At 35.0% G+C, this 26862-nt stretch overlaps 1 protein-coding gene across 1 annotated transcript in view; it reads left to right on the forward strand.

The window, feature by feature from the left end:
- Positions 1 to 26862, forward strand: part of MAP4K5 (mitogen-activated protein kinase kinase kinase kinase 5) — a 111951-nt gene that overhangs the window by 46540 nt on the left and 38549 nt on the right. The window contains exons 10-13 of the mRNA XM_081289989.1: positions 1421 to 1483; positions 3592 to 3673; positions 4547 to 4663; positions 22765 to 22843. Of these exons, the coding sequence (XP_081146115.1) occupies positions 1421 to 1483; positions 3592 to 3673; positions 4547 to 4663; positions 22765 to 22843 (341 nt within the window). The remainder of the gene's footprint in view (positions 1 to 1420; positions 1484 to 3591; positions 3674 to 4546; positions 4664 to 22764; positions 22844 to 26862) is intronic.

The following is a 26862-nucleotide window of genomic DNA, read 5'->3' on the forward strand; positions in this document are numbered from 1 at the left end:
ACCCCTCACACGTCAGATAGAGCACTAATCTCTAGGGTATATAAAAGCTAAGCACCAAGAAAACAAATAACCCAATCAGTAAATGGGCCATCAGTCAACAAATATATGAAAAAATGTTCATCATTGCTAACAATTAGAGAAATGCAAATCAAAACTACTCTAAGATGTCATCTCACTCCAGTCAGAATGGCAGCTATTATGAATACAAACAACAGTAAGTGTTGGTGAGGATGTGGGGGAAAGGGTGCACTCCTACACTGCTGGTGGAACTGCAAATTGCTGCAGCCAATATGGAAAGCAGTATGGAGATTGCTTGGAAAACTGGGTATGGAACCACCATTTGACCCAATCCCTCTCCTCAATCTATACCCAAAGGACTTAAAAACAGCATACTACAGGGACACAGCCACATCAATGTTTATTGCAGTACAATTCACAATAGCTAAACTATGGAACCAACCCAGATGCCCTTCAGTAGATACATGGATAAAAAAAAAATGTGGCATTTATACACAATGGAATATTACTCAGCTCTAAAAGAGAATAAAATCATGGCATTTGCAGGTAAATGGATGGAGTTGGAGGAGATAATGCTAAAATATAGTTAGCCAATCCTAAACACCAAATGCCGAATGTTTTCTCTGATATAGGAGGCTGATTCATAGTGGGGAAGCGAGGGGGAACATGGGAGGAATAGATGAACTCTAGATAGGGCAGAGGGGTGGGAGGGGAAAGGAGGGGGCAGGGGTTAGAAATGGTGGTGGAATGTGATAGTCATCATTATCCAAAGTACATGTATGAAGACACGAATTGGTGTGAATATACTTTGTATAAACCAAAGATATGAAAAAATGTGCTCTATATTTGTAATATGAATTGTAATGCATTTCGCTATCATGTAAATTTAAAAATTAATTCAAAATATATATGTGTTATAGAATTATATGTAATTATATAGACATGTGCTTAAGACATACTACAAGGGCTGGAGTTGTGGCTCAGCGATAGAGCACTTGCCTAGAACATGCGAGACCCTGGGTTTGATCTTTAGCACCAAATTAAAAAATAAACAAGTGAAATAAAGGTGTTGTGTCCAACTACAACTAAAAAGTAAAAAAATAAAAAAATATACACTACTATTTATATAGGTATCATGGTAGTAAAACTTCTAACATTTGGTAACTTTGCTCTGTGAATAAGGGCTTATTTGAAATTTAAAGATATTTTCTATAGGTAGGAGAAATTTTGCATATGCTAATCAAAATATTAAAAATTTGATTTCCCTATCTCAAAACAATTTTATTCAGTGCCTACATATATAGTAGTCTTGTATAAATTCATTACAGAATATATATTGATTATTAGCTGTAGTAATAAAAGTACTTGGTGTTGCTTTTAACTAAATTTTTTTTTATTTCAGGGCTCTCTTCTTAATGTCAAAAAGTAATTTTCAGCCTCCAAAACTAAAGGACAAAACAAAGTGGTGAGTTAATGAATACATGGTTTCATAGAATTTTACAATGGGAAGGAACATAGTTCCTTTATTTTATAGATGATGAAACCAAAGCCCAGAGGTATTAAGCAGTTTGCCCAGAGTTACATCCTAATTTACTCGCACAGTTATGGCAAGAATCTAGGTTTATTTTCCACTCAGTGTTCTTTTATAATCAGCTGCTCTTGTTAAACTCGTTTGTTTCTCTTAACTTGGCAGCTTGAGAAAGAGGCATGGTGAGGAAAGGATTTGAAATTAATATATGAAGATTTTTTATCTGTATTATTTTACATCCATTAATTATATATTGACTTGCATGGATGATGATGTTTGAAAAGATTTCCCAGTTGCTGTTGACACTTACAGTCAGTTTCTCTTGGTTTTTCCTTCTATAAAACTTGAAGAAGGGGCTGTGGCTGTGGCTCAGTAGTAGAGCACTTGCACTGGCATGTGTGAGGCTGTGGGTTCAATCCTCAGCACCACATATAAACAAACAAGTAAGTAAATAAATAAATAAAAGATTGATTGACAACTAAAAAAATTTAAAAAAAAAAAACTTGAAGAAGTTATTACTTATTTTCTTCCTAATCTCTCCTTTCTATTATAAAGTAAAGCAGCTTGCCTGGAATTATAGTTCTTAAGAGTGTCATTAGTTAAATGGTGAAAGTTGAAAATTATTTTTTTGGTATTATCTTTTCCACATTTTATAAAATTAACCAGGCAAACAAGTTTCTAAGTTCATAAATTCGAGCGTTCTTCATCCAGATTACATGGATTTCTTGAGGTCTGTGAGCTTCCTGATTCTGTTATATAAATTTTATCTATCTATCTATTTATTTAGTTATTGTAGTTATAGATGGATACAATACTTTATTTATTTATGTGTATATGGTGCTGAGGATTGAACCCAGAGCCTCACACGTGCCAGGCAAGTGCTCTTCCACTGAGCTACAACCACAGCCCCATAAATTTTATTTTTCTGGTGAAACAGTCGGTAGCTCATTTCAGATTTAAGACCCCTCCCCCAAGTAGATTCTTAACTGTTAGTTTTATTTAGGAGCCAGGACAGTATTGGGATCATGGCAGGAATGAAAGGCAAATTACACTATTGAAACAAAGGAGTTTATATCCTCCTACTAGCTGTATTCCTTTATACTGACACTGGTTTCTTTCTGTTCCTTATTGTCCAAAGTTTCTAACCACCTGGGAAATGAGGGCTTTATGCAAAAATGACTGAATGTTTATTCAGGAACAAATGACTATTAGGTACAAATTCCAGATTAGTCATTACCACTGGAGAACCTTTGCCACTCTATGATCCACCTGACTCCATGTTTATCTCTGTCAGAAGCCACCAGTTGCAGTGCAGTGATTTGATTCCTCTACTGAGAATTGCCATGTGATTGTTCTCATTGCTAGTCACTGAAGTTACTTGGTTTCTTTGGTTCTTGTCCAGTATCTCCCAGTAGAATCTTGGCAGTGTTGAAAACACTCCTCTTTTTCATGAATAATCAAAACATGATTCTTCTAATTTGTATCTTCTTCCTTTCCCCACTTCATCAATGCATATAGCAGGAAAATCTTTCCAGTTGCTAAAATCACTCCTTATTTATCATCTCTTCTAAGAAATTAAGTAGCCTTTTTAGGATTTATATAGTCACTTACATTATGTACCCTACCCTTTGTGCCATCCAACTCTTTTGGAATAGCAAAACTTTTTGGTATAGTATAATGTAAATGCTGTATAAATTAGGCAATAAGAAAAGTATGTTTTTACTTCTAAGCAGAACATAAATTATATAAATGACACAACCTACCTAATTGACACTGGTTTCTTCCTGTTCTGATTTGTATGGGTTGTATATTACTGCTCTGTTACCTAATTCCATTGTACCTAAGATACAAAACTGACCCAGATGTTTCTAAGGAATAGACTGTGCTTTGGGTTTAGTTTTTTGGTTTATGCAGAACTGAGAAACGTAAGGAAAAAATTCTCATGTTTCAGACTTCTATACTGCTTCTTAGTTTATTTTATTTAGTAATACCAACAATCTAATAATATTAGTAAGATATTTTTGTCATGTCTCTTTTATTTGAAGGTCATCAACGTTCCATAATTTTGTCAAAATAGCACTAACTAAAAACCCCAAAAAAAGACCAACTGCTGAAAGACTTCTAACAGTAAGTCATTGGAATTGTGAAGGGATTTCTGGTAGTCATGCAGTAATTAGACATTTCAATAGAACAAAAATACTTAGGTTTTTAATATAAAACTGTAAGTTATCTCTTACAACAGGAGTCAGCAAACTTTCTGTAAGGGAGAAGATAGAAAATATTTTACATATTGTAGGCAGTGAGTCTCTGTCACAACTGCTTACTTTTGTCATTGCAGCATAAAAGAATCCGTATACAGTACACATGTATGAGAATATTTTTAATACTCAATAAAACTGTATTTAGAGAAAGAGGCAGTATACCAGATTTTGCCCTTGCACTATAGTTTACTGACCCCCGCCTTAGAGAAAACTCATAAATGTTGCCATCATCTAAAATTAACTGCGTTTCTTAGCTGCTTATGTGAATTTATAGTGTGTTCTTTGAGTTTATATATGTGTAAAATACTTTTGAATGAGAAAAAGTGATAGTAATTAAACAACCTAAGAAATCTTTATAATTTAACTGGATTAAATGTATGCAAATGTAAAGTATATATGCTTTATTCTTACTGTGATTGATGTACCATGTTGTGGTATTCACTTTCATATCAGTGTTATGAGTAATAAATGTCCTTGTTATAGTTGAAGATGTAATCTTACCACCTATCATAGGTTAGACAACTTTATATAGAGAAATTATTTATGTTCTAAGCTTACCCCAAATTTTTTTTAGTTATATAATTAACAATTCATTCGCTGATTAATGTTTTTACTAATATTTGTATTAGTAGATGCCTATGCTCGTCTATGCTAGTTATTGAATGAAAGACTACAAATAACATTTTCTATAAGCCATAAAGGCATATTCATGAAATTATTTTGTTTCATTTTTACTTAGCATACTTTTGTTGGACAGCCAGGTCTCTCCAGGGCCCTGGCAATTGAACTATTGGACAAAGTAAACAATCCAGACAATCATGCACATTACACCGAAGGAGATGATGATGATTTTGAGGTAAGAAAGTGTTTGCAACCTAATATTTGAAAATAAATGTTTAACATGGCTTTAGAGTTTACTTTCTGATTCACTCTCTCAATTTAGTTAAAATAGTTTAGCAACAAAAGTTAATTATATGAACTATGCTTACTCAACATGTAGTTGTCAGTTCTTGCTTTTTTAAAAAATTGTGCTTTAATATACATAACTTGTCGATATTTTTCTTAATCCTAGTTCTTGCTAGGATTAGTTCTTTTTTCCTTTTTCAGCACATATGGTTTATACATGTATTTTAATATTATACTATACCCATAAAAATATAATTATTAGGGCTGGGGCTGTAGCTCACTGGTAGAGTGCTTGCCTAGCACATGTGAGGCACTGGATTCCATCTTCAGTTCCATATAAAAATAAGTAAATAAAATAAAGGCATGTTGTTCATCTACAACTACAAAAAATTTAAATATATATATATAATTATATATAATTATTGCTAATAGACAAATTTTTAAGCATTATAAGATATGGAAGTGTTTACTACTCTGATTTGATTATTACACACTGTATATATGTATCAAATTATTACAATATAACCCATAAATTTGAACAATTAAAATAATAAAAAATAAAAATTTTTAAATCTCTAAGCCATTAACCTTTTATTGTCTACTTTATATCTACACCACAGTATGGTTATTTCTTATTAATGTGATCTCCTTTCTAGTTGGGTGCCTTTAATTTTTAAGAGGTTAACTGAGTTTAAAGTCAGATATGCCCCCCCACATCCCAGAAATGAAGAGGTGCTTTCTCTTCTCACTAGATCTTAGTTTCTGTATGAGAGTTTGATCTTCTTATAAGCCATATATTGACATTATCAGTTTCCTAGGAAATAAAGTTTTCAAGAACATTACTTTGGGGGCTGAGATTGTGGTTCAGCGGTATAGTGCTCGCCTAGCACGGGCGCGACCTGGGTTCGATTCTCAGCACCACATAAAAATAAAAAAAGGCAATGTGTTGTGTCCATCTACAAAAAAAAAAAAAAGATTCTCTCTCTCCTCTCTCTCTCTCTCTCTCTCTCTCTCTCTCTCTTAAAAAACAAAAAAACAAAAACATTACTTTGGACAAAAAGAAAAAATTTATCCATAGCATATGTATATATGATTTTTCATAAAAAAGATTCCTTAGAAATCCATTTGGTCATTTTTGAAGTTTCTCTATTTAATGCTTATCATTGACAGAATGTAAATCATTTTTAAAAAGTAAATTGAAATTCTCATTGGAAATTTATCCTTTCCAATACTTTTTCAGAAGTATCACTTCTTGCCAGGCATGGTGGTGCATGCCTGAAATCCCAGCAGCTCGAGAGGCTGAGACAGAGTTCAAAGCCAGCCTCAGGAATGCCAAGGTGCTAAGCCAACTCAGTGAGACCCTGTCTCTAAATAAAATACAAAAAATAGGGCTGAGGAATGTGGCTGGTCGAATGCCCCTAAGTTCAATCCCTGGTACAAAAAAAAAAAAATTCTTATGTAATTATGTGTAGGACTATCCATAAATATGCTTACCTTCTATGAAAATAGTAAAGTTATTTTGAATGTACTATATGTAACCACAACTTGTAAATCAGGATGAGGGACTTACTGCTCATTGACAGATACCTCTTTATGACTATATATAACACAAGTATTTTTTGCACCAGGGTCTCTCTTTATGTGTTCTCCTCCTTTTATAATTTGTTTGTTTCTGTGTATCTCTGAATCAGTCTATTTATTTCTCTTTATGCCTTTATTTCCCTTTTATCACTACCTTCAGTTTTGCTAAAAATCCATAACTGAAGCTTGCATGTTAATTGATTCATTTTTATTAAAGAGAATTTTCTACTTAATGTTCTGAAGTTTTAAATTATACTTTATAAATATCATTACTAACATTCACTTGCTGTACTCATCGTGTGCCAAATATTAGGACAAATAATTTCCATATTAACTTTTCTAATTACTCAAAATTGTCCATAGTAGTAGGTACAATTATTAATGTTCTCATTTGTAAAATAAGGGACTAAGACGTAATTTGCCCAAGATCATACCTTAATAAGTAGTGGAACCAGGATTTAAATCCAGGTGAACTACTTCTACAGCCTCCTCTCTTATTTAATTTTTAGTGTGCACCATCATTTCTATGTAAGTGCTTAATAGAAATAGTCATTAGACATCTTAGTTTCTGTATTGCCTAGTATGTGATATAGTCCTGTCTATGGTAAGTACCTAAAGAATACTTTGTTGAATGTTAAATTGACTTTAATTGAAAACAGTAAATAAACTAGCTATACATGGATTTCCATACCCCCCCCCCCTCATTTGAGCTATCATTTGCAGACTTGGAATTAGTAAATAAGAATTTAATTTCTTGGGGCTGGGATTGTGGCTCAGTGGTAGAGCGCTCACCTAGCATGCATGGGGCCCTGTGTTCAAGCCTTAGCACCACATAAAAATAAATGAATGGAATAAAGGTATTATGTCCAACTACAACTAAAAATAAATAAATAAATATTTTTTAAAAAGAATTTAATTTCTTAAAGATTCAAAAAGTATTAAAATTTATAGCATCAGTGTGAATTAGATACTCCTTGATTCCCCAATTCATCTCTCACTGATAATTTTAATATGCAACTCTTTTTACTTTCATACCTCTTTGCTGGGCTTCCCAGATTCCCCCTACTTTCAGAATTCTCAGTGTCTCTTTAATGATATTATCACTCTATATAGTTCTTCAGATGCAAAGCCTTCTACCAATTAGTTGGTGGTACAGTGGTTTATGAGACTAACACTATCCCTCTCTTCATGGTATAGCTGCAGAGGAAATTCAGTGGTGTATGAGACTAACACTATCCCTCTCTTTATGGTATAGCCTCAGAGGAAATTCAGAAATACCAACACATAATGTCAGTGTGTGATAATCTTTATGGAATGGAAATATAGGGTATTATGAAGGCATATAAAAGTGATATTTTTGCTGAAAATCTGAAGGATAAATTGGAATTAGTTGAAGAGAGTAAGAGTAAATATGCTAATCAGAGGAAACAATATCATATTTGAAAGCCTGGTGATAAGAGAGAAATTGATTTATTAAGGAACTAAAGTAAGTCTGGGTAGAGCAGAAAATAAGGAAGGAAATGATGGTAACAAGTTACAAAGCTAGACACTGGTTATCTCAAACCATGTTAAAATTTTAGATTTTCACCTGAGGGCAGTTGTGTTTAAAAGATCTCTATGAATTCAGAATGGTGATTCCATTACTAATCACATGTTAAGAGACTGTGGAAGTTATTCAGGATAGAGAGAATGATAGTTTAAACTATGGTGGTAGAGCAATGATGAAAAGAAGTGGATTAATTCAAGAATTTTCTGAGAGCTAAGCATGGTGGCAACTCAAGAGGCTGGAGTTCAAAGCCAAAACTTCAAGGCCAATCTCAGCATCTTAGCAAGACCCTCAGTGGCTCAGCTGTATCAAAAAATAAAAAGGACTTGGAATGTAGCTCAGTCCCCACTACTAAAAATAAAAGAATTTTCTTGAGTTGGTGATTGGATGAAGAATAAGAAATGAGAAAAAAATTACTACCAGATTTTGACTTGAGTAGTTGGATGGATATAAACACATACTGAGGTAGGAACACTAGATTAAAACGAGGTTTGGAAATAAAGATGAGTTCAGTTTTACACAGAACAAGATGTTGCACAGACTTTCAAATAGAGAAGACTAGTAAAGAGTTAGATTCATGATTGTAGCCTGGGGAACAAAGTTTCGACTACAGATATAGATATGAGAGTCATTAGATATACATATAGTAGATGCTTTAAGGAGTAAATGTGATCACCCAAGGGAACCAAATTAGAATGACAGTAAAAGAAAGCTTAGGATAGAATCCTCAGATTTCTCCCAAAATTTGAGGATCAAGTAGGCTAAAGAGATTGATAAGGAGACAGTAGGCCCTGGTCCATCCTGCCACTGGAAGACACCCTCCGGAGCCCAGCCTCTGGCATGGGACTACCCCTTTCAACTAGCAGACTACTGCAGGAGCTCAGGCCTGGACCAGATCTGCCTTCACCGACTTGCACAGGACCCAGGTCCAGGATGCACACTGCAAGAAAGGAAGACACCTAGACAACATGAAAAAACAAGGGAGGAAAGTGCCCCAAACAAACCAGGATACTACAATAACAGAACCCAGGGACAGGAGTTCAGAAGGTTCATAATTAAAATGATCTATGAATTAAAGAATGACCTAAATGAGCAAATACAGGTAAAAAGTGATCACTCCAACAAGAAGATAAGAGCACAAATACAGGTAGCAAAGGATTACTTCAAGAAAGACATAGAGACTCTGAAAAAATAATAATAATCAGAAATCCTTGAAATGAAGGACACAGTAAATCAAATAAAAATCTCAATAGAAAGCATAACCAACAGACTAGATCACTTAGAAGAAAGAACGTCAGATAATCAAAACAAAGTTTACAATCTGGAAATTAAAGTTGATCACACAGTGAAGACAGTAAGAAACCATGAACAGAACATCCAAAAATTATGGGACAGCATCAAAAGACCAAATCTTAGAGTTATTGGGATAGAGGAAGGCACAGAGTTTCAAACCAAGGAAATGCACAATCTCTTCAATGAGATAATATCAGAAAATTTCGCAAGCATGAAAAACAAATTGGAAAACCAAATATAAGAGGCTTACAGGAAACCAAATGTACAAAATTACAACAGATCTACACCAAGGCACATTATAATGAAATTGTCTAGTATACAGAATAAGGATAGAATCTTAAAAGCCACAAGAGAGAGGAATTAGATCACATATAGGGGAAGACCAATGTGTATCAGCAGATTTTTCAAGCCAGATCCTCAAAGCCAGGAAATCATGGAACAACATATACCAAGCTTTTGAAAGAAAATGGATGCCAACCAAGAATCTTCTATCCAGCAAAACTAAGTCTTAGATTTGATGAATAAGTAAAAACCTTTCACGATAAACAAACATTAAAAGAATTTACAGCTAGAAAGCCTGCATTACAGAACATTCTCAGCAAAATATTCCACAAAGAGGATATGAAAAACAAGGATGAAAATCAGCAGAAGGAGGTATTACACTAAAGGAAAATCTAATCAGAAGAGAAACCAAGTCACATTAATATCAAAAATAAACAAAAGTGGCTGCCAATACAAGTAATGTCTTAATAATAACCCTGAATGTTAATAGCCTGAACTCATCAATCAAAAGACATAGACTAGCAGATTGGATTAAAAAAAAACAAAAGGAGTGACCCGGACCCGCCGCTGACCTGGACCTCGGCTGAGCAACTCTGGGCCCGCGGTGGGATGGGGGGCGCCAGCGCCGGAAGGTGCGAGAGTTGGGCCCGCGCAGCGCGAGTTCCGACAAACAGCTGTGACTCAGCATTAATCCATCCGGCTGAAACAACTGGTCAGCCCTTCTCATCCTACGGAGGTAAATGCCTACCGAGCCTTCATAGGTAGTGGCCATAGGTTTGAAATGGGGCTTGGGAGAGACAGTAAGGACCCACCCGTTGCATTGGTCGCCCGGCAAAGTGAAACGAACTGTCGCGATTTGCAAGAGACACCACCACGGCAGAGAACTGACGTCATCAGACTGCGGCGGAGGAGATAACTTCATTGAAACCTGCGGCTACAGGTGTGTAATCCCCTAGCCTTCCCTCTCCACACATCGGGGAAACCTTAAGGGCCCCTCCCAGCTCTCCCGTGAGTGCGACAGCCAGCCCGAGGGAATCAGAGGTGGCGCGGGGCCCGCGGCGTGGAACTACCGCTCCCACCAGGGCTGACTGCTGAGGTCTCTTGCACCAGCTACCGGGGGAGTGGCTACCGGAGGGCAAGTAAAATTCGCTGAGGATTCTTAGCCCCAAGCTCTACAAACTTAGGGTCTGAGGGAATGGCAAACTGGAAGAGTGTGCCCAGTCGTTCATGAAAACAGGGCTCCCGGGAGCAGCAGACCTGGCGTGTAGCCAGTATTGTGATGAGTGGCACCATGAGAGGGGCCTGGCTAGAGGAAAAGTGGGAAGTGACTAGACACAAGAGGAGGCCCTAGACACTCAGGATTGGAGACTCGCCCAGTCTGGGAGGAGCTGCTGCACAGTGATTGGTTCCCGCGTATTGACAGGAGAAACTTGACCTGATGGGCACAGCGCTACCTACTGGAAGAGAAGTTAATAAAACTCTAAGACTGCATTTATTAGTTTTTTTTCTTTTTTCTTTTTTTTCCTTTTTTTCTTTCTTTTCTCTCTTTTTTTTAATTTGGGTTTTTCTTTCATTTTCATTTTTCTTTCTTGTTGTTTTTTTTAATTTTTTTTACAATTTTTTTTAAATTTTTTCTTCTAATTTTAATTTTTTTTAATTATTTTTTTTAAATTTTTTTTTCTTTTTTTATTTCCTATTTTTTTCTTCTTTTGTCTTTTCATTTTTCTTATCACCCCTTCCTTCAATTCTACCTGCTTACTCTCATTCTCTTTAGTGACTTCTTCCCTTCCCTTCTAATACCTTTCCTCCCAAGCATCTAATAAATTTATAGGAGTAAACAGTAACTCAGCGGTAAAACAGAACAAGAAGTAACATGAGCAGCTTCAAAAAGCAAGGAAGAAAAGGAGTACAAACAATACAGGACAGCCTAAATATTCAGGAGGACCTAGAGTCATCAGAAAAATGGTCATATAAAGAACTCCAGGAACACTTTAGACAGATGGAATGGAACCTTAAAGAGGATAAAAGACAGCAAATTCAAGCAGCAAAAGAACACATTGAGAATGAATTACATAAACAGATAAAAGAAGAAGTTAAGCATCTTTATCAGGAGATAGAGATTATAAAAAATAATCAAACAATAATTCTAGAAATGAAGGAAACGATAAACCAAATTAAAAACTCAATTGAGAGTATCACTAACAGAGTGGAGCAAGTAGAAGCCAGAACGTCAGATAATGAAGACAAAATATATCATCTTGAAAAGAGTCTAGCCAACTCAGAAAGGCTGGTAAAAAATCACGAGAAAAACATCCAAGAGTTATGGGATAACATAAAAAACCAAACTTACGAGTCATCGGGATAGAAGAAGGTACAGAGATTCAAACCAAGGGAATGAGCAACCTGCTGAATGAAATAATTACAGAAAACTTTCCAGAAATAAAAAAGGAAACAGATATACAAATTGAAGATGCATACAGGACACCACCGAGCACACAAAATCACAGAAGACCAACGCGAAGACACCTTGTTATGAAGATATCCAATATACAGAACAAAGAGAAAATATTAAAAGCTATAAGAGAAAGGAGACAGATTACATTCAGGGGTAAACCAATAAGGTTAACAACGGATTTTTCATCACAGACACTGAAAGCAAGAAGGTCATGGAACAATGTATTTCAAACACTGAAAGACAATGGATGCCAACCAAGAATTCTGTATCCAGCAAAATTAAGCTTCAGGTATGACAATGAAATAAAAATCTTTCATGATAAACAAAAGTTAAAAGAATTTGCAGCCAGAAAACCAGCATTGCAAAGCATTTTAAGCAAAACACTACACGAGGAAGAAATGAAAAACAATAACCAAAACCATCAATGGGAAATGCCTCAGTAAAGACAGAGGGCGAGGGGAAAGATAATCATGGAGAAACAAACTAAATTTTTTTAAAAAGGATAAACAATCAAACATGGATGGAAGTACAAACCATATATCAATAGTAACTCTGAATGTTAATGGCTTAAACTCTCCAATAAAGCGACATAGGCTGGTATCATGGATTAAAAAAACAAATCCAACAATATGCTGCCTCCAGGAGACACATCTGATTGGAAAAGACATACACAGGCTGAAGGTGAAAAGATGGGAAAAAATATACCACGCACACGGTCCTCGTAAGCAAGCAGGGGTGGCCATCCTCATATCGAATAAAATCGACTTCAAGACTAAGTTAATCAAAAGGGATAAAGAAGGTCATTATATACTGTTAAAAGGAACCATTCACCAACAAGACATAACAATTATCAATATTTATGCACCAAATAATGGTGCTGCGACATTCATAAAACAAATTCTCCTCAAGTTCAAGAATCAAATAGACCACAACACAATAATTATGGGTGACTTCAACACACCTCTCTCACCATTGGACAGATCCTCCAAACAAAAGTTGAATAAAGAAACTATAGAACTCAATATCACAATCAATAACCTAGACTTAACTGACGTATATAGAATATATCAACCATCATCAAATGGATATACTTTTTTCTCAGCAGCACATGGATCCTTCTCAAAAATAGACCATATATTACGCCATAGGGCAACCCTCAGTAAATATAAAGGGGGGTAGATAATACCATGCATTTTATCTGATCATAATGGAATGAAACTGGAAATCAATGACAAAAGAAGGAAGGAAAAATCCTACATCACATGGAAAATGAACAATATGTTACTGAATGATCAATGGGTTACAGAAGACATAAAGGAGGAAATCAAAAAATTCTTAGAGATAAATGAAAATACAGACACAACATATCGGAATCTATGGGACACAATGAAAGCAGTTTTAAGAGGAAAATTCATTGCCTGGTGGTCATTCCTCAAAAAAAGAAAAAACCAACAAATAAATGAGCTCACACTTCATCTCAAAGCCCTAGAAAAGGAAGAGCAAAACAACAGCAAATGTAGCAGAAGGCAAGAAATAATTAAAATCAGAGCAGAAATCAATGAAATTGAAACAAAAGAAACTATTGAAAAAATTAACAAAACTAAAAGTTAGTTCTTCGAAAAAATAAATAAGATCGACAGACCTTTAGCCATGCTAACGAAGAGAAGAAGAGAGAGAACTCAAATTACTAACATAGAGGATGAAAAAGGCAATATCACAACAGATGCTACAGAAATACAGAAGACAATTAGAAATTATTTTGAAAATAAAATTCCAATAAAATAGAAGACAGTGAAGACATCGATAAATTTCTTAAGTCGTATGATTTGCCCAGACTGAGTCAGGAGGATACACACAATTTGAACAGACCAATATCAATGGATGAAATTGAAGAAGCCATCAAAAGACTACCAACCAAGAAAAGCCCAGGACCGGATGGGTATACAGCGGAGTTTTACAAAACCTTTAAAGAAGAATTAATACCAATACTTTTCAAGTTATTTCAGGAAATAGAAAAAGAGGGAGCTCTTCCAAATTCATTCTATGAGGCCAACATCACCCTAATTCCGAAACCAGACAAAGACACCTCAAAGAAAGAAAACTACAGACCAATATCTCTAATGAACCTAGATGCAAAAATCCTCAATAAAATTCTGGCGAATCGAATACAAAAACACATCAAAAAAATTGTGCACCATGATCAAGTAGGATTCATCCCTGGGATGCAAGGATGGTTCAACATACGGAAATCAATAAATGTTATTCACCACATCAATAGACTTAAAGATAAGAACCATATGATCATCTCGATAGATGCAGAGAAAGCATTCGACAAAGTACAGCATCCCTTTATGTTCAAAACATTAGAAAAACTAGGGATAACAGGAACTTACCTTGACATTGTAAAAGCTATCTATGCTAAGCCTCAGGCTAGCATCATTCTGAATGGACAAAAGTTGAAGGCATTCCCTCTAAAATCCGGAACAAGACAGGGATGCCCTCTATCACCACTTCTATTCAATATTGTTCTCGAAACACTGGCCAGAGCAATTAGACAGACAAAAGATATTAAAGGCATAAAAATTGGAAAAGAAGAACTTAAATTATCACTATTTGCAGATGACATGATTCTATACCTAGAAGACCCAAAAGGGTCTACAAAGAAACTACTAGAACTAATAAATGAATTCAGCAAAGTGGCAGGATATAAAATCAACACGCATAAATCAAAGGCATTTCTGTATATCAGCGACAAATGTTCTGAAACGGAAATGAGGAAAAACACTACATTCACAATATCCTCAAAAAAAATAAAATACTTGGGAATCAACCTAACAAAAGAGGTGAAAGATTTATACAATGAAAACTACAGAACCCTAAAGAGAGAAGTAGAAGAAGATCTTAGAAGATGGAAAAATATACCCTGTTTATGGATAGGCAGAACTAACATCATCAAAATGGCGATATTACCAAAAGTTCTCTATAGGTTTAATGCGATGCCAATCAAAATCCCAACGGAATTTCTTGTAGAAATAGATAGAGCAATCATGAAATTCATATGGAAAAATAAAAGACCCAGAATAGCAAAAGCAATTCTAAGCAGGAAGTATGAATCAGGCGGTATAGCGATACCAGATTTCAAACTATATTACAGAGCAATAGTGACAAAAACAGCATGGTACTGGTACCAAAACAGGCGGGTGGACCAATGGTATAGAATAGAGGACACAGAGACTAATCCACAAAGTTACAACTATTTTATATTTGATAAAGGGGCTAAAAGCATGCAATGGAGGAAGGATAGCATCTTCAACAAATGGTGTTGGGAAAACTGGAAATCCATATGCAACAAAATGAAACGGAATCTCTTTCTCTCGCCATGCACAAAAGTTAACTCAAAATGGATCAAGGAGCTGGATATCAAATCAGAGACTCTGCGTCTGATAGAAGAAAAAGTTGGCTCCGATCTACATATTTTGGGGTCGGGCTCCAAATTCCTTAATAGGACACCCATAGCACAAGAGTTAATAACAAGAATCAACAAATGGGACTTAATTAAACTTAAAAGTTTTTTCTCAGCAAGAGAAAAAATAAGAGAGGTAAATAGGGAGCCTACATCCTGGGAACAAATTTTTTCTCCTCACACTTCAGACAGAGCCCTAATATCCAGAGTATACAAAGAACTAAAAAAATTAGACACTAAGATAACAAATAACCCAATCAACAAATGGGCCAAGGACCTGAACAGACACTTCTCAGAGGAGGACATACAATCAATCAACAAGTACATGAAAAAATGCTCACCATCTCTAGCAGTCAGAGAAATGCAAATCAAAACCACCCTAAGATACCATCTCACTCCAGTAAGATTGGCAGCCACTATGAAGTCAAACAACAAGTGCTGGCGTGGATGTGGAGAAAAAGGTACACTTGTACATTGCTGGTGGGACTGCAAATTGGTGCGGCCAATTTGGAAAGCAGTTTGGAGATTCCTGGGAATGCTGGGAATGGAACCACCATTTGACCCTGCTATTGCCCTTCTCGGACTATTCCCTGAAGACCTTAAAAGAGCATGCTACAGGGATACTGCCACATCGATGTTCATAGCAGCACAATTCACAGTAGCTAGACTGTGGAACCAACCCAGATGCCCTTCAATAGATGAATGGATAAAAAAAAATGTGGCATCTATACACAATGGAGTACTATGCAGCAATAAGAAATGACAAAATCATAGAATTTGCAGGGAAATGGATGGCACTAGAGCAGATTATGCTTAGTGAAGCTAGCCAATCCCTAAAAAACAAATACCAAATGTCTTCTTTGATATAATGAGAGCAACTGTGAACAGAGCAGGGAGGAAGAGTAGGAAGAAAAGAGTAACATTAAACAGAGACATGAGATGGGAGGGAAAGGGATAAAAAAGGGAAATTGCATGGAAATGAAGGGAGACCCTCATTGCTATACAAAATTGCATATAAGAGGTTGTGAGGGGAATGGGAAAATAAACAAGGAGAGAAATGAATTACAGTAGATGGGGTAGAGAGAGAAGATGGGAGGGGAGGGGAGGGGGGATAGTAGGGGATAGGAAAGGTAGCAGAATACAACAATTACTAATAGGGCATTATGTAAAATTGTGGATGTGTAACCGACGTGATTCTGCAATCTGCATTTGGGGTAAAATTGGGGGTTCATAACCCACTTCAGTCTAATGTATGAAATATGATATGTCAAGAGCTTTGTAATGTTGTGAACAACCAATAAAAAAAAAAAACATAAAAAAAAAGACCCAACAATATGCTGCCTCCAAGAGACTCATCCTATAGGAAAAGACATCCACAGACTGAAGGTGAAGAGTTGGAAAAATCATACCACTCACATGGACTGCGGAAGCAAGCAGGGGTTTCCATCCTCATATCAAATAAAGTAGACTTCAAGCTAAAGTTAATTAAAAGTGATAAAGAAGGACACTATATACTGCTCAAGAGAACCATACACCAACAAGACTTGACAATTATATGCCCCAAACAGTGGAGCATTTATGTTTATCAAACAAACTCTTCTGAAGTTCAAGAGTCAAATAGACCACAACACAATAATTTTGGGTGACTTTAACACACCTCTTTCACCACTGGATAGATCTTCCCAAAAAAGCAAAGAAACTGTAGAACTTAATAATACAATCAATAAGTTAGACTTAACTGACATATATAGAATATTTCATCCTTAAATAAGTGAGTACACTTTCTTTTCAGCAGCACATGGATCCTTCTCTAAAATAGATCATATATTATGCCACAAAGCAACTATTAGCAAAATATTTAAAAAGTAGAGATACTACCCTGCATTCTGTCAGATCATAATGAAATGAAGTTATAAATCAATGAAAATAAGAAATAAAAACTACTCCAACACCTGGAGACTAAATAATATGCTACTGAATGAACAGTGGGTTGCAGAAGACATCAAGGAGGAGATTCAACAAAATTGAGAAGTGAATGAGAACACAGGTACAACATATCAAAATCTCTGGGACACTATTATGAAAGCAGTTCTAAGAGGAAAGTTCATTGCATGGAGTTCATTCCTTAAAACAAGAAAAACAAAAATGGCTGCCAATACAAGTCATGTCTTAATAATAACCCTGAATGTTAATGCCCTAAACTCATCAATCAAATGACATAGACTAGCAGAATAATAAATAAATGACTTAATCTTACATCTCAAAACCCTAGAAAAAGAACAACAAATCTACATCAAAAGCAGTAGAAGACAGGAAATAATTAAAATCAGAGCTGAAATGAAATTGAAACAAAAGAAATGATGGGAAAAATTGACAAAACAAAAAATTGGTTCTTTGAAAAAATAAATAAAATTGACAGACCCTTAGCCATGCTAATGAAGAGAAGGAGAGAGAAAACTCAAATTACTAACATCTGTGATTAAAAAAGGAAATATCACAACAGACACTACAGAAATGCAGAATATAATTAGAAATTATTTTGAAAACTTGTACTCCAATAAAATAGAAAATATCGAAGGCATCTATAAATTTCTAGAGTCATATGATTTGCCCAAATGGAATCAGGATCATATACACAGTTTAAACAGATCAATTTCAAGCAGTGAAATAAAAGACACCATCAGAAGCCTACCACCCAAGAAAAGCCCAGGACCAGATGGATACACAGCCAAGTTCTACAAGACCTTTAAAGAAGAACTAATACCAATATTCTTCAATTTATTTCAGGAAATAGAAAAAGAGGCAGCACTTCCAAACTCATTCTATGAGGCCAACATCACCCTGATTCCCAAACCAGGCAAAGACACGTCAAAAAAAAGAGAACTTCAGACCAATATCTCTAATGAACATAGATGCAAAAATTGTGAATAAAATTCTGGCAAATCGAATATAAAAATGTATCAAAAATATAGTGCACCACAATCAAGTGGGATTCATCCCAGAGATACAAGGGTAATTCAGCATATGGAAATCAATAAATGTAATTCATCACATCAATAGACTTAAAGATAAGAATCATATGATATCTCAGTAGATGCAGAAAAAGCATTTGACATAATACAGCACCTCTAAATGTCCAAAACACTAGAAAAATTAGGGATAACAGGAATATATCTCAACATCATAAAGGCTATCTATGCTAAGCCTCAAGCCAACATCATTGTAATGGAGAAAAATTGAAGGCATTCCCTCTAAAAACTGGAAGAAGACACAGATGCCCTCTTTCACCAGTTCTGTTCAACATAGTTCTTGAAACACTGGCCAGAGCAATTAGATAGATGAAAGAAATTCAAGGGATACAGATAGGAAAAGAAGAACTCAAATTAGCACTGTTTGCTGATGATATGATTCTATACCTAGAAGACTCAAAAAATTCTATCAGCAAACTTATAGAACTAAGTAAATGAATTTAGAAAAGTAGCAGGATATAAAACCAGCACCCATAAATCAAAGGCATTTCTTTCTGTATATCAGTGACAAATCCTCAGAAAGAGAAACGAGCTAAACTACCCCATTTACAATAGCCTCAAAAAAAAAAAAAAAAAAACTTGAGAATCAACTAAAGAGGTGAAAGATCTATACAAGGAAAACTACAGAACTCTAAAGAACGAAATTAAGGAAGACCTTAGAAAATGGAAAGATCTGCCTTGCTCTTGGATAGGCAGAATTAATATTATCAAATAGACCATACTACCAAAAACACTGTACAGGTTTAATGCAATTCTGATCAAAATCCCAGTGGCATTTCTCATAGAAATAGAAAAAGCAGTCATGAAATTCATCTGGAAAAATTAGAGACCCAGAATAGCTAAAGCAATCCTTAGCAGGAAGAGTGAAGCAGGGTAACATCACTATACCAGACCGTAAACTCTACTATAGAGCAATAGTAACAAAAACAGCATGGTATTGGCACCAAAACAGACTGGCACACCAATGGTACAGAATAGAGGACACAGAGACTAACCCACAAAATTACAATTATCTTATATTAGGCAAAGGTGCCAAAAACATGTATTGGAGAAAAGATAGCCTCTTCAACAAATGGTGCTGGGGAAACTGGAAATCCATATGCAACAAAATGAAATTAAACCCCTATCTTTCACCATGCATAAAACTCAAAATGGATCAAGGACCTAGGAAAAAACCAGAGACCCTGCGTCTAATAGAAGAAAAATTAGGCCCTAATCTTCATCATGTGGGATTAGGCCCCAGCTTCCTTAATAAGACTCCTTTGGTGCAAGAATTAAAATCAAAAATCAATAAATGGGATGGATTCAAACTAAAAAGTTTCTTCTCAGCAAAAGAAACAATTTGTGAAGTGAATAGAGAGCCTGCATCTTGAGAGCAAATCTTTACCCCTCACACGTCAGATAGAGCACTAATCTCTAGGGTATATAAAAGCTAAGCACCAAGAAAACAAATAACCCAATCAGTAAATGGGCCATCAGTCAACAAATATATGAAAAAATGTTCATCATTGCTAACAATTAGAGAAATGCAAATCAAAACTACTCTAAGATGTCATCTCACTCCAGTCAGAATGGCAGCTATTATGAATACAAACAACAGTAAGTGTTGGTGAGGATGTGGGGGAAAGGGTGCACTCCTACACTGCTGGTGGAACTGCAAATTGCTGCAGCCAATATGGAAAGCAGTATGGAGATTGCTTGGAAAACTGGGTATGGAACCACCATTTGACCCAATCCCTCTCCTCAATCTATACCCAAAGGACTTAAAAACAGCATACTACAGGGACACAGCCACATCAATGTTTATTGCAGTACAATTCACAATAGCTAAACTATGGAACCAACCCAGATGCCCTTCAGTAGATACATGGATTAAAAAAAAAAATGTGGCATTTATACACAATGGAATATTACTCAGCTCTAAAAGAGAATAAAATCATGGCATTTGCAGGTAAATGGATGGAGTTGGAGGAGATAATGCTAAAATATAGTTAGCCAATCCTAAACACCAAATGCCGAATGTTTTCTCTGATATAGGAGGCTGATTCATAGTGGGGAAGCGAGGGGGAACATGGGAGGAATAGATGAACTCTAGATAGGGCAGAGGGGTGGGAGGGGAAGCGAGGGGGCATGGGGCTAGAAATGATGGTGGAATGTGATGGTCATCATTATTCAAAGTACACGTATGAAGACACGAATATACTTTGTATACAACCAGAGATATGAAAAAAATGTGCTCTATATGTGTAATATGAATTGTAATGTATCCCACTGTCATTAATAAATTTTATAAATTTACAAAAATTTTTAAAACAGATTGATAAGGAACACTGAAAGAAGGAGAGTTTCAATGATCATCTGCCTAGAAGTTAGGTTAAGGTAGTCTTTGGGTTTAGATGTAGTGTTTGATCACTTTAACAGTATAATTTGCAAATAATGGAAGGTATCTGGCTTGGAGAATCTTGAAAGGTAAGTATAGTAATTTATAAGATTTAGTTGTGAAGGAATGAGTGAAAGCAGTAGCTGTAGGAGAATGAGTTGTAGAGGGCTAGATTTACTGATCAGTTGTGTTGTGGGGGGCTTCTTGAACATGATTAAATGCTTATGAAAGAATCTGAGAAAGAGTAAAGATGCAACAAAAGCAAGATGAATAGTCAAAGCATCCAGTAAGGAAGCAGAGGCTTGGATCAAGAATATGATGAAGGACTGAATCTTAGATAAGGAAACATTTCTCTTGCCTTAGAGAGGTTGACTGGTAGTATAACTAGTGATTTCTATTTTCTCTGAAGTAAGTGACAAAGGAAGTATTAAGGAAAATAGGTAGGTTTGAAGAATGTAGAGAAGGTGTAAAAGTGTAACTGAGGAGAATGGGTGGTGGGTTGGTTAAATGACTAGACAAGTGTGTATGGGCAAAGTTGAAGACTCAAATAAGATGGGTTTTTAGTGTTCTGTGTGATTTTCCCCCAAAGGTGTTTGTGATATCCCAGATGGAAACACAAAGATCACTAGTGAAGTTCATCCAGGGTTGGCCTTTTGCTCTGTCATATATTGAAGGCCAAAGGGAATTTAGAATATTGTCAAGAGATTGCTAGAAATTTGGGATTATCAGATATAAACTGAATAGGGAGACTAGTAAAGATAGGCAAGATGCTGATAGATATTGAGAGAGTTGTGGATCAATGACCTTGATATTCCAGTGGGTACATTAAAGAAGTTTAATGAGAGTAAGTTAGAGAATAAGCTTAAAGGATCAGAGATTTCGAGTATATTGGGAATTCATGCATCAGAACTCATGCCAGGGCCCAGTTGTGATGTCAGGAGTGAAGAGTGCATTGAAGTACACAGGGATGTTCAATTCAGAACCATGGATTCACCTCAGCTTTTGAAATCTCTTGGTTTGACTATAGGTCTTTTTCGTCTTGAAGCAGAATGGAAAAAACAAAAAACAAAAATATACAAACCACTTTAAGAGCCGTGAATGAATAGGAATGAGTTGTCAGAAATTTGGTAGATAGGGGTTTCGTTGTAGGCATAGCTTCAATGGAGCAACAGTTTATGCAAGAAGATAAAAGTAGTAAGTTTTTTAATGGCCTTGCTACAATATTCCTAATCTTGTATCCAACGTTTCTCCCCTCCATACTTTCTTACACACTTATTGGATTACCCTTAAAGCTGATTTTGATGATGCCACTCCCTTCTGTAAAATCTTTTTAAAAAATCCTTTTGCTAAGAAAATAAGTTTGAGAGCCCTCACCTGTCATTCAGATCCTTTTATAAATCTTGCTTACCCCCAGTGTGTCTTTCCAGCTTTGTCATCTCTTAACCTGATCTTCACTGCAACCAAATAATAATCAGCCCCTAGCCCCTGTAAACACTGCAGTTTCCTTTTCTTTCTTGTGTCACTTGGTTCATACTCTTTCTGTGGCCTAATGCTTCTCCCACATTGCTGCATATCCAGTGCCTTCTTGTAGGAGGACCCAGATCAGATTACAGCTCTTTCATGCAGAACTTCTGTACTCCTTTAATTCAGTATAGAAGTCATTTCTTCTTTTTGTGGGCTTTAATAGTAACCTATTTATTTTCTTAAGAAATAGCACTTACATTTTCTTTTTGTAAATGTTTATATGTCTTGTCTTCCTAGACTGTAAATTCTAAGGACAAGATTTGTGTCTGATTTTCTCTGAATCCCTTTAGTATTTTACATAGTATAAATATGTAATAAGTGAATAAACTTTTAAAGTGCTTTAGAGTTCATTGTGTTTGTTTTATGTTTGTCCTATAATGTATTAGTAGATAATCATATTTGTCAATAAGTGATCACTTAATTAAAAGTTAAAAGTTTGACCTTTTAACTTTATCATTAAAAATTTTTAAAGTGTATATATTATGCTTGTATTTGCAGCCCCATGCAATCATTCGTCATACCATTAGATCTACAAACAGGAATGCCAGAGCTGAACGGACAGCTTCAGAAATAAATTGTATGTGTTTGGTATACATTTTCCATTGGTGGTTTTGGAGGGTTGAGCTGGGTATTCTTGTATTTTTCATGCATTAATAAAATCTCAATTTTATTAATTGAAACTACATACTTTAACATATCACAATTCCTCTAAAATATATGTTGTTTTTCTGCCTTTGGTGAAATTGTGTTCATTTACAATTTTTAAAGTTTTTATTTTCTAATTATGAAGATAATCATGCCCATTGCAGGAAATTTGCAAGAAGAAAAAATACAAAATTAACATTGCATATAATCACATCACCCAGAGCCAAACCATAATTAATGTTTTGCCAGCTTTTCTTCACATTTCTCCATGTATACATTGTATATACATTACATGTTTTGTATATGTATACTTTATATACATACAAGCCTGAATTTATACTACACATAAAATTTTGCTTAATATAAAAGTATTTTCCATACATTAGCCCAACCTTTATGGCTGTTAAATCTAATGGTTACATAACATTTTATTACTTGATTTATTGTAGTTAGTTCCCTCTTGTTGGGCATTGGTGGTGTTTTCAAGTTTTTTTAGTCAGATTAGCCTGAAGAGGAATCTTTTCTAAAAAATACTTAAAAGGAAAGATTGATTTTTGTATTTAATAAGTTAATCATTGATAGAGTAAATATTTTGTATCAATGTTTTTCATTTTAACTGCATTAATTTAGAACAACAAATTGGAGAGAAATTTTTAGATATGAATTTATTGACTTAAATGTGTACTTGTTTCCAAAAATTTAAAGTAGTTTAAGATATGAAATAAGACATATAACTATGGAATTGTAATCTATAATGGATAAAGACAATTCATTAAATATATGTCTAATTAGAATTAATACAGAGGAGTATTTGTTTGTTTATGTCTGAGTTTTTTTGAACACAAATATCTCTAGCTTTTTAGATGTGGGTTTAGGAATCAAGGTCATGGGAGCATTAGAATTTCCTTCCCATATCATTTGTTTTAATCAGGACTTTTTATAGTTGAGCGAATAATTTCAAGACTTGTCTTGGTTAGTGCCCAGATTGCTTTCTTATGTTGTTATACAATCTGAAGTGAGCCCTGTGGACTTCAGATACATACCCAGTAGAAAAGTGGCAAACTTGATATTCCTTTATAAAGCATTATTTATTTTATGCAGCTATATAATATTTCATTAATGTAATCTAACTTATTTTGTAGTCTTTGGGTTTTGTGTCATATTTAGTTAGGCCTTCTTAATTCCAGGGTTACAAAAGAATTTTCCTATGGTTTCTTCTTTTAGTTTCATTTTTTAAAAATATTTAAATCTTTGGTATATAGTATTTGGTTGAAGGCATAGTTTAGATTTAACTTTATTCTTTCTCTCACTCATTTGTCTCAGTGCTATTTATTAAAAATTTCAGTATTTCTCCTCATGTATTCAACATATTATCTTTATTATAAACTAAATTTTCAAACATATAATAGGACTGTTAGGACTTTTCCTGGAAATACTATTCTGTCGCATTAATATATCTATTCATGTACCAGCATCATACTTGGGATAAATCTCTTGATGCTATTCCTCCTCGTACTCCCTGCCCCTCCCCACCACGCCATATCATGCACATACACACACCCCTTGTTGCTGTTGTCTTTTATTATGATATTTGGCTTTTTTTTTTTTACACATAAACTAAAGAATCAACTAATCTAGTTTAAAACATCAGTGTATTTTCTGATATCTTATTAAATGTTTGTATTAACTTTGGGAAAATTGACATCTTCATAATATTGTCTTCATGAAAATAGGCTTTTTTTCAGAGATAAGTTGAAGCTATTTCTAGATGAGTGTCTAGAGACCTAATATCCTCAGAGTAAGCTCTGTGTCTTTCAGACCAGACAGAAGGTAGAGTTGAGGTCATTTTATTGATAATTTGTTTGTAAATTTTTACAGATTGTATTCTGTTTCTAGCAGAAATGCTCTATAAGTTTGCTTTTGCTTATTTGATAAGTATTATACATACCTAGTTAGTTCTAATCTGTTTTTATTTCAATTTTTTAAATTGAACTGTGTAATGTATGTGGAGTAAAATGTTCATATCTTAAGTATACTACATGGTGAAATTTTAAATATGTTAATACCCCATGTAACTGCCACCCAGCTGAAAAGCATTATCTGAATCTCAAAATCTCCTTTACAGTCATTACCCTTCTGTTCTATACTCCCCCACTCCCTATATCCAGGCTAATCAGTATTCCAATCTCTGTTATCATAGGTTGCTTTTTAACTGATCTTGACCACCAAACAACTGGACTCACATGATATGTACCTTTGTGTGCTTAGTTTCTTTTGTTCAACATAAGGTCTATAGGAATCATGTGTGTATAGCAGTAGTTTATTGTTTTCACTATAGAATAATATTCATTGTATAATTATACCACAATTTATCCATTCTTCTGTTGATTGGCATTTGGTTTGTTTATAGTTTTGGACTATTACTACTACTATAAAATTCTTTGTAGTGTATAAATAATTATTATGCACCTAGCCTAATCAGTCTAAAACCACAAGGAACAAATGTATAATACAACAGAGTCAGGTTTATTGACTCCTATAATAGGGAGAATAAAGAAAGTACTTTCTCAGTCTGGACCAGAAATTAGCCAAATTATCTAATTTTAAGAATTTGTCATTTAAAAAGTCAATCCATGGTTGAATCCAACTATTTAGGGAACTGATCACAAGGCATTGGCACCAAAGGAAGATGGGAAGAAAGTGATCACATACAAACCCCACAGTGGCTTTAAAATGTATGGTTTTAGCTGATTCGTGAATAAATTTCAGCCAAGTGTTGGACTCATACCATGAACTAAGGCTAAAAAGAGTGATGTTAATATAGACTCTACAGGTATCAAGTGTAAGAGTAACAAGTGTCTGACAACAATCCAAAACCTTCAATTATTGAAAGGAAGGACTTGTAGCTAAGAAAAGAAGTTATATATGGTAGCATACAGATTCAACATGTGAGAGTCAGTGGCTCCAGTGCTCTTGTTCATGGTCCTGGGCCAGATGCTCCACTCAATGTAGTCATCAGCTTGAAACAGCAATCTTGCATGGAAGCTACTTCTTTTTGTTTGCTTCTGAAGGACTCTTTGTCATTTCCAGTTTGAGGTGTCCTATGGGACAGTTTTTCAGTGATCTAAATGGGTGTATTTCTCTATAATTGAGAACTGTAAATACAGAGATCAACACCCAGTTTTACCACTGTGTTCATTACTTAAAACATCTGGCTAGATTCTACGTACTGAGGTTGGAAGGCAGTTTTCCAGAACAGCTCTGAATTTTAAATCATATAAAGTTGGTCTCAGAGAAAATCCTTCTTGGCTATATTTGATTTAAACTGTGTATGCTGAATGACATCCAGCTATTATCCTGTAATAAATGCAGAAAATAGTCAGAATCAGGATTCTCAAATGTATTGGATACTGAGGTTTTGGTTATTGAGTTAATGGGTTCCAGAGGAATTGACCTCACTGTAATTCACAAAGGAAAAATCAAAACACTTTAGGCTGAGAAAGTCTGAGAATTTTGGAAAGTTTATCTAACTTAAATTTGAAAATTCTATGGGTCCTTTTTATGTTACCCATGGAGTGAGAGTGAGAAAATCATAAGATGTACTGTCTTACAAATCTCTCTAGATAGCTATAGTGACTGTTTCCAACCCTAGAGAGAGACATTTCATAGGTAAGAAGCACACTAAACAGTGTCTTTTATTTTGTTTTTTCCAATCTTAAAAGTTGAGGCTTTTTTTTTTTCAATTTATTTTTTAGTTGTAGTTGGACACAATACCTTTATTTTATTTGTTTATTTTTGTTTGGTGCTGAGGATCAAACCCAGGGCCTCGCACATGCTTAGGCGGGTGCTCTACCACTGAGCCACAACCTCAGCCCAAAATTTAGGCTTTTGGACAAGCTTTATCCATCCTAAAAATAGGATATGATTATCAAATAAAATTTTTGTTTACTG

This window comes from Spermophilus citellus (assembly GCF_964194105.1).
Source record: "Spermophilus citellus genome assembly, chromosome: 4".
In the NCBI taxonomy this organism is placed as follows: Eukaryota; Metazoa; Chordata; class Mammalia; order Rodentia; family Sciuridae; genus Spermophilus; species Spermophilus citellus.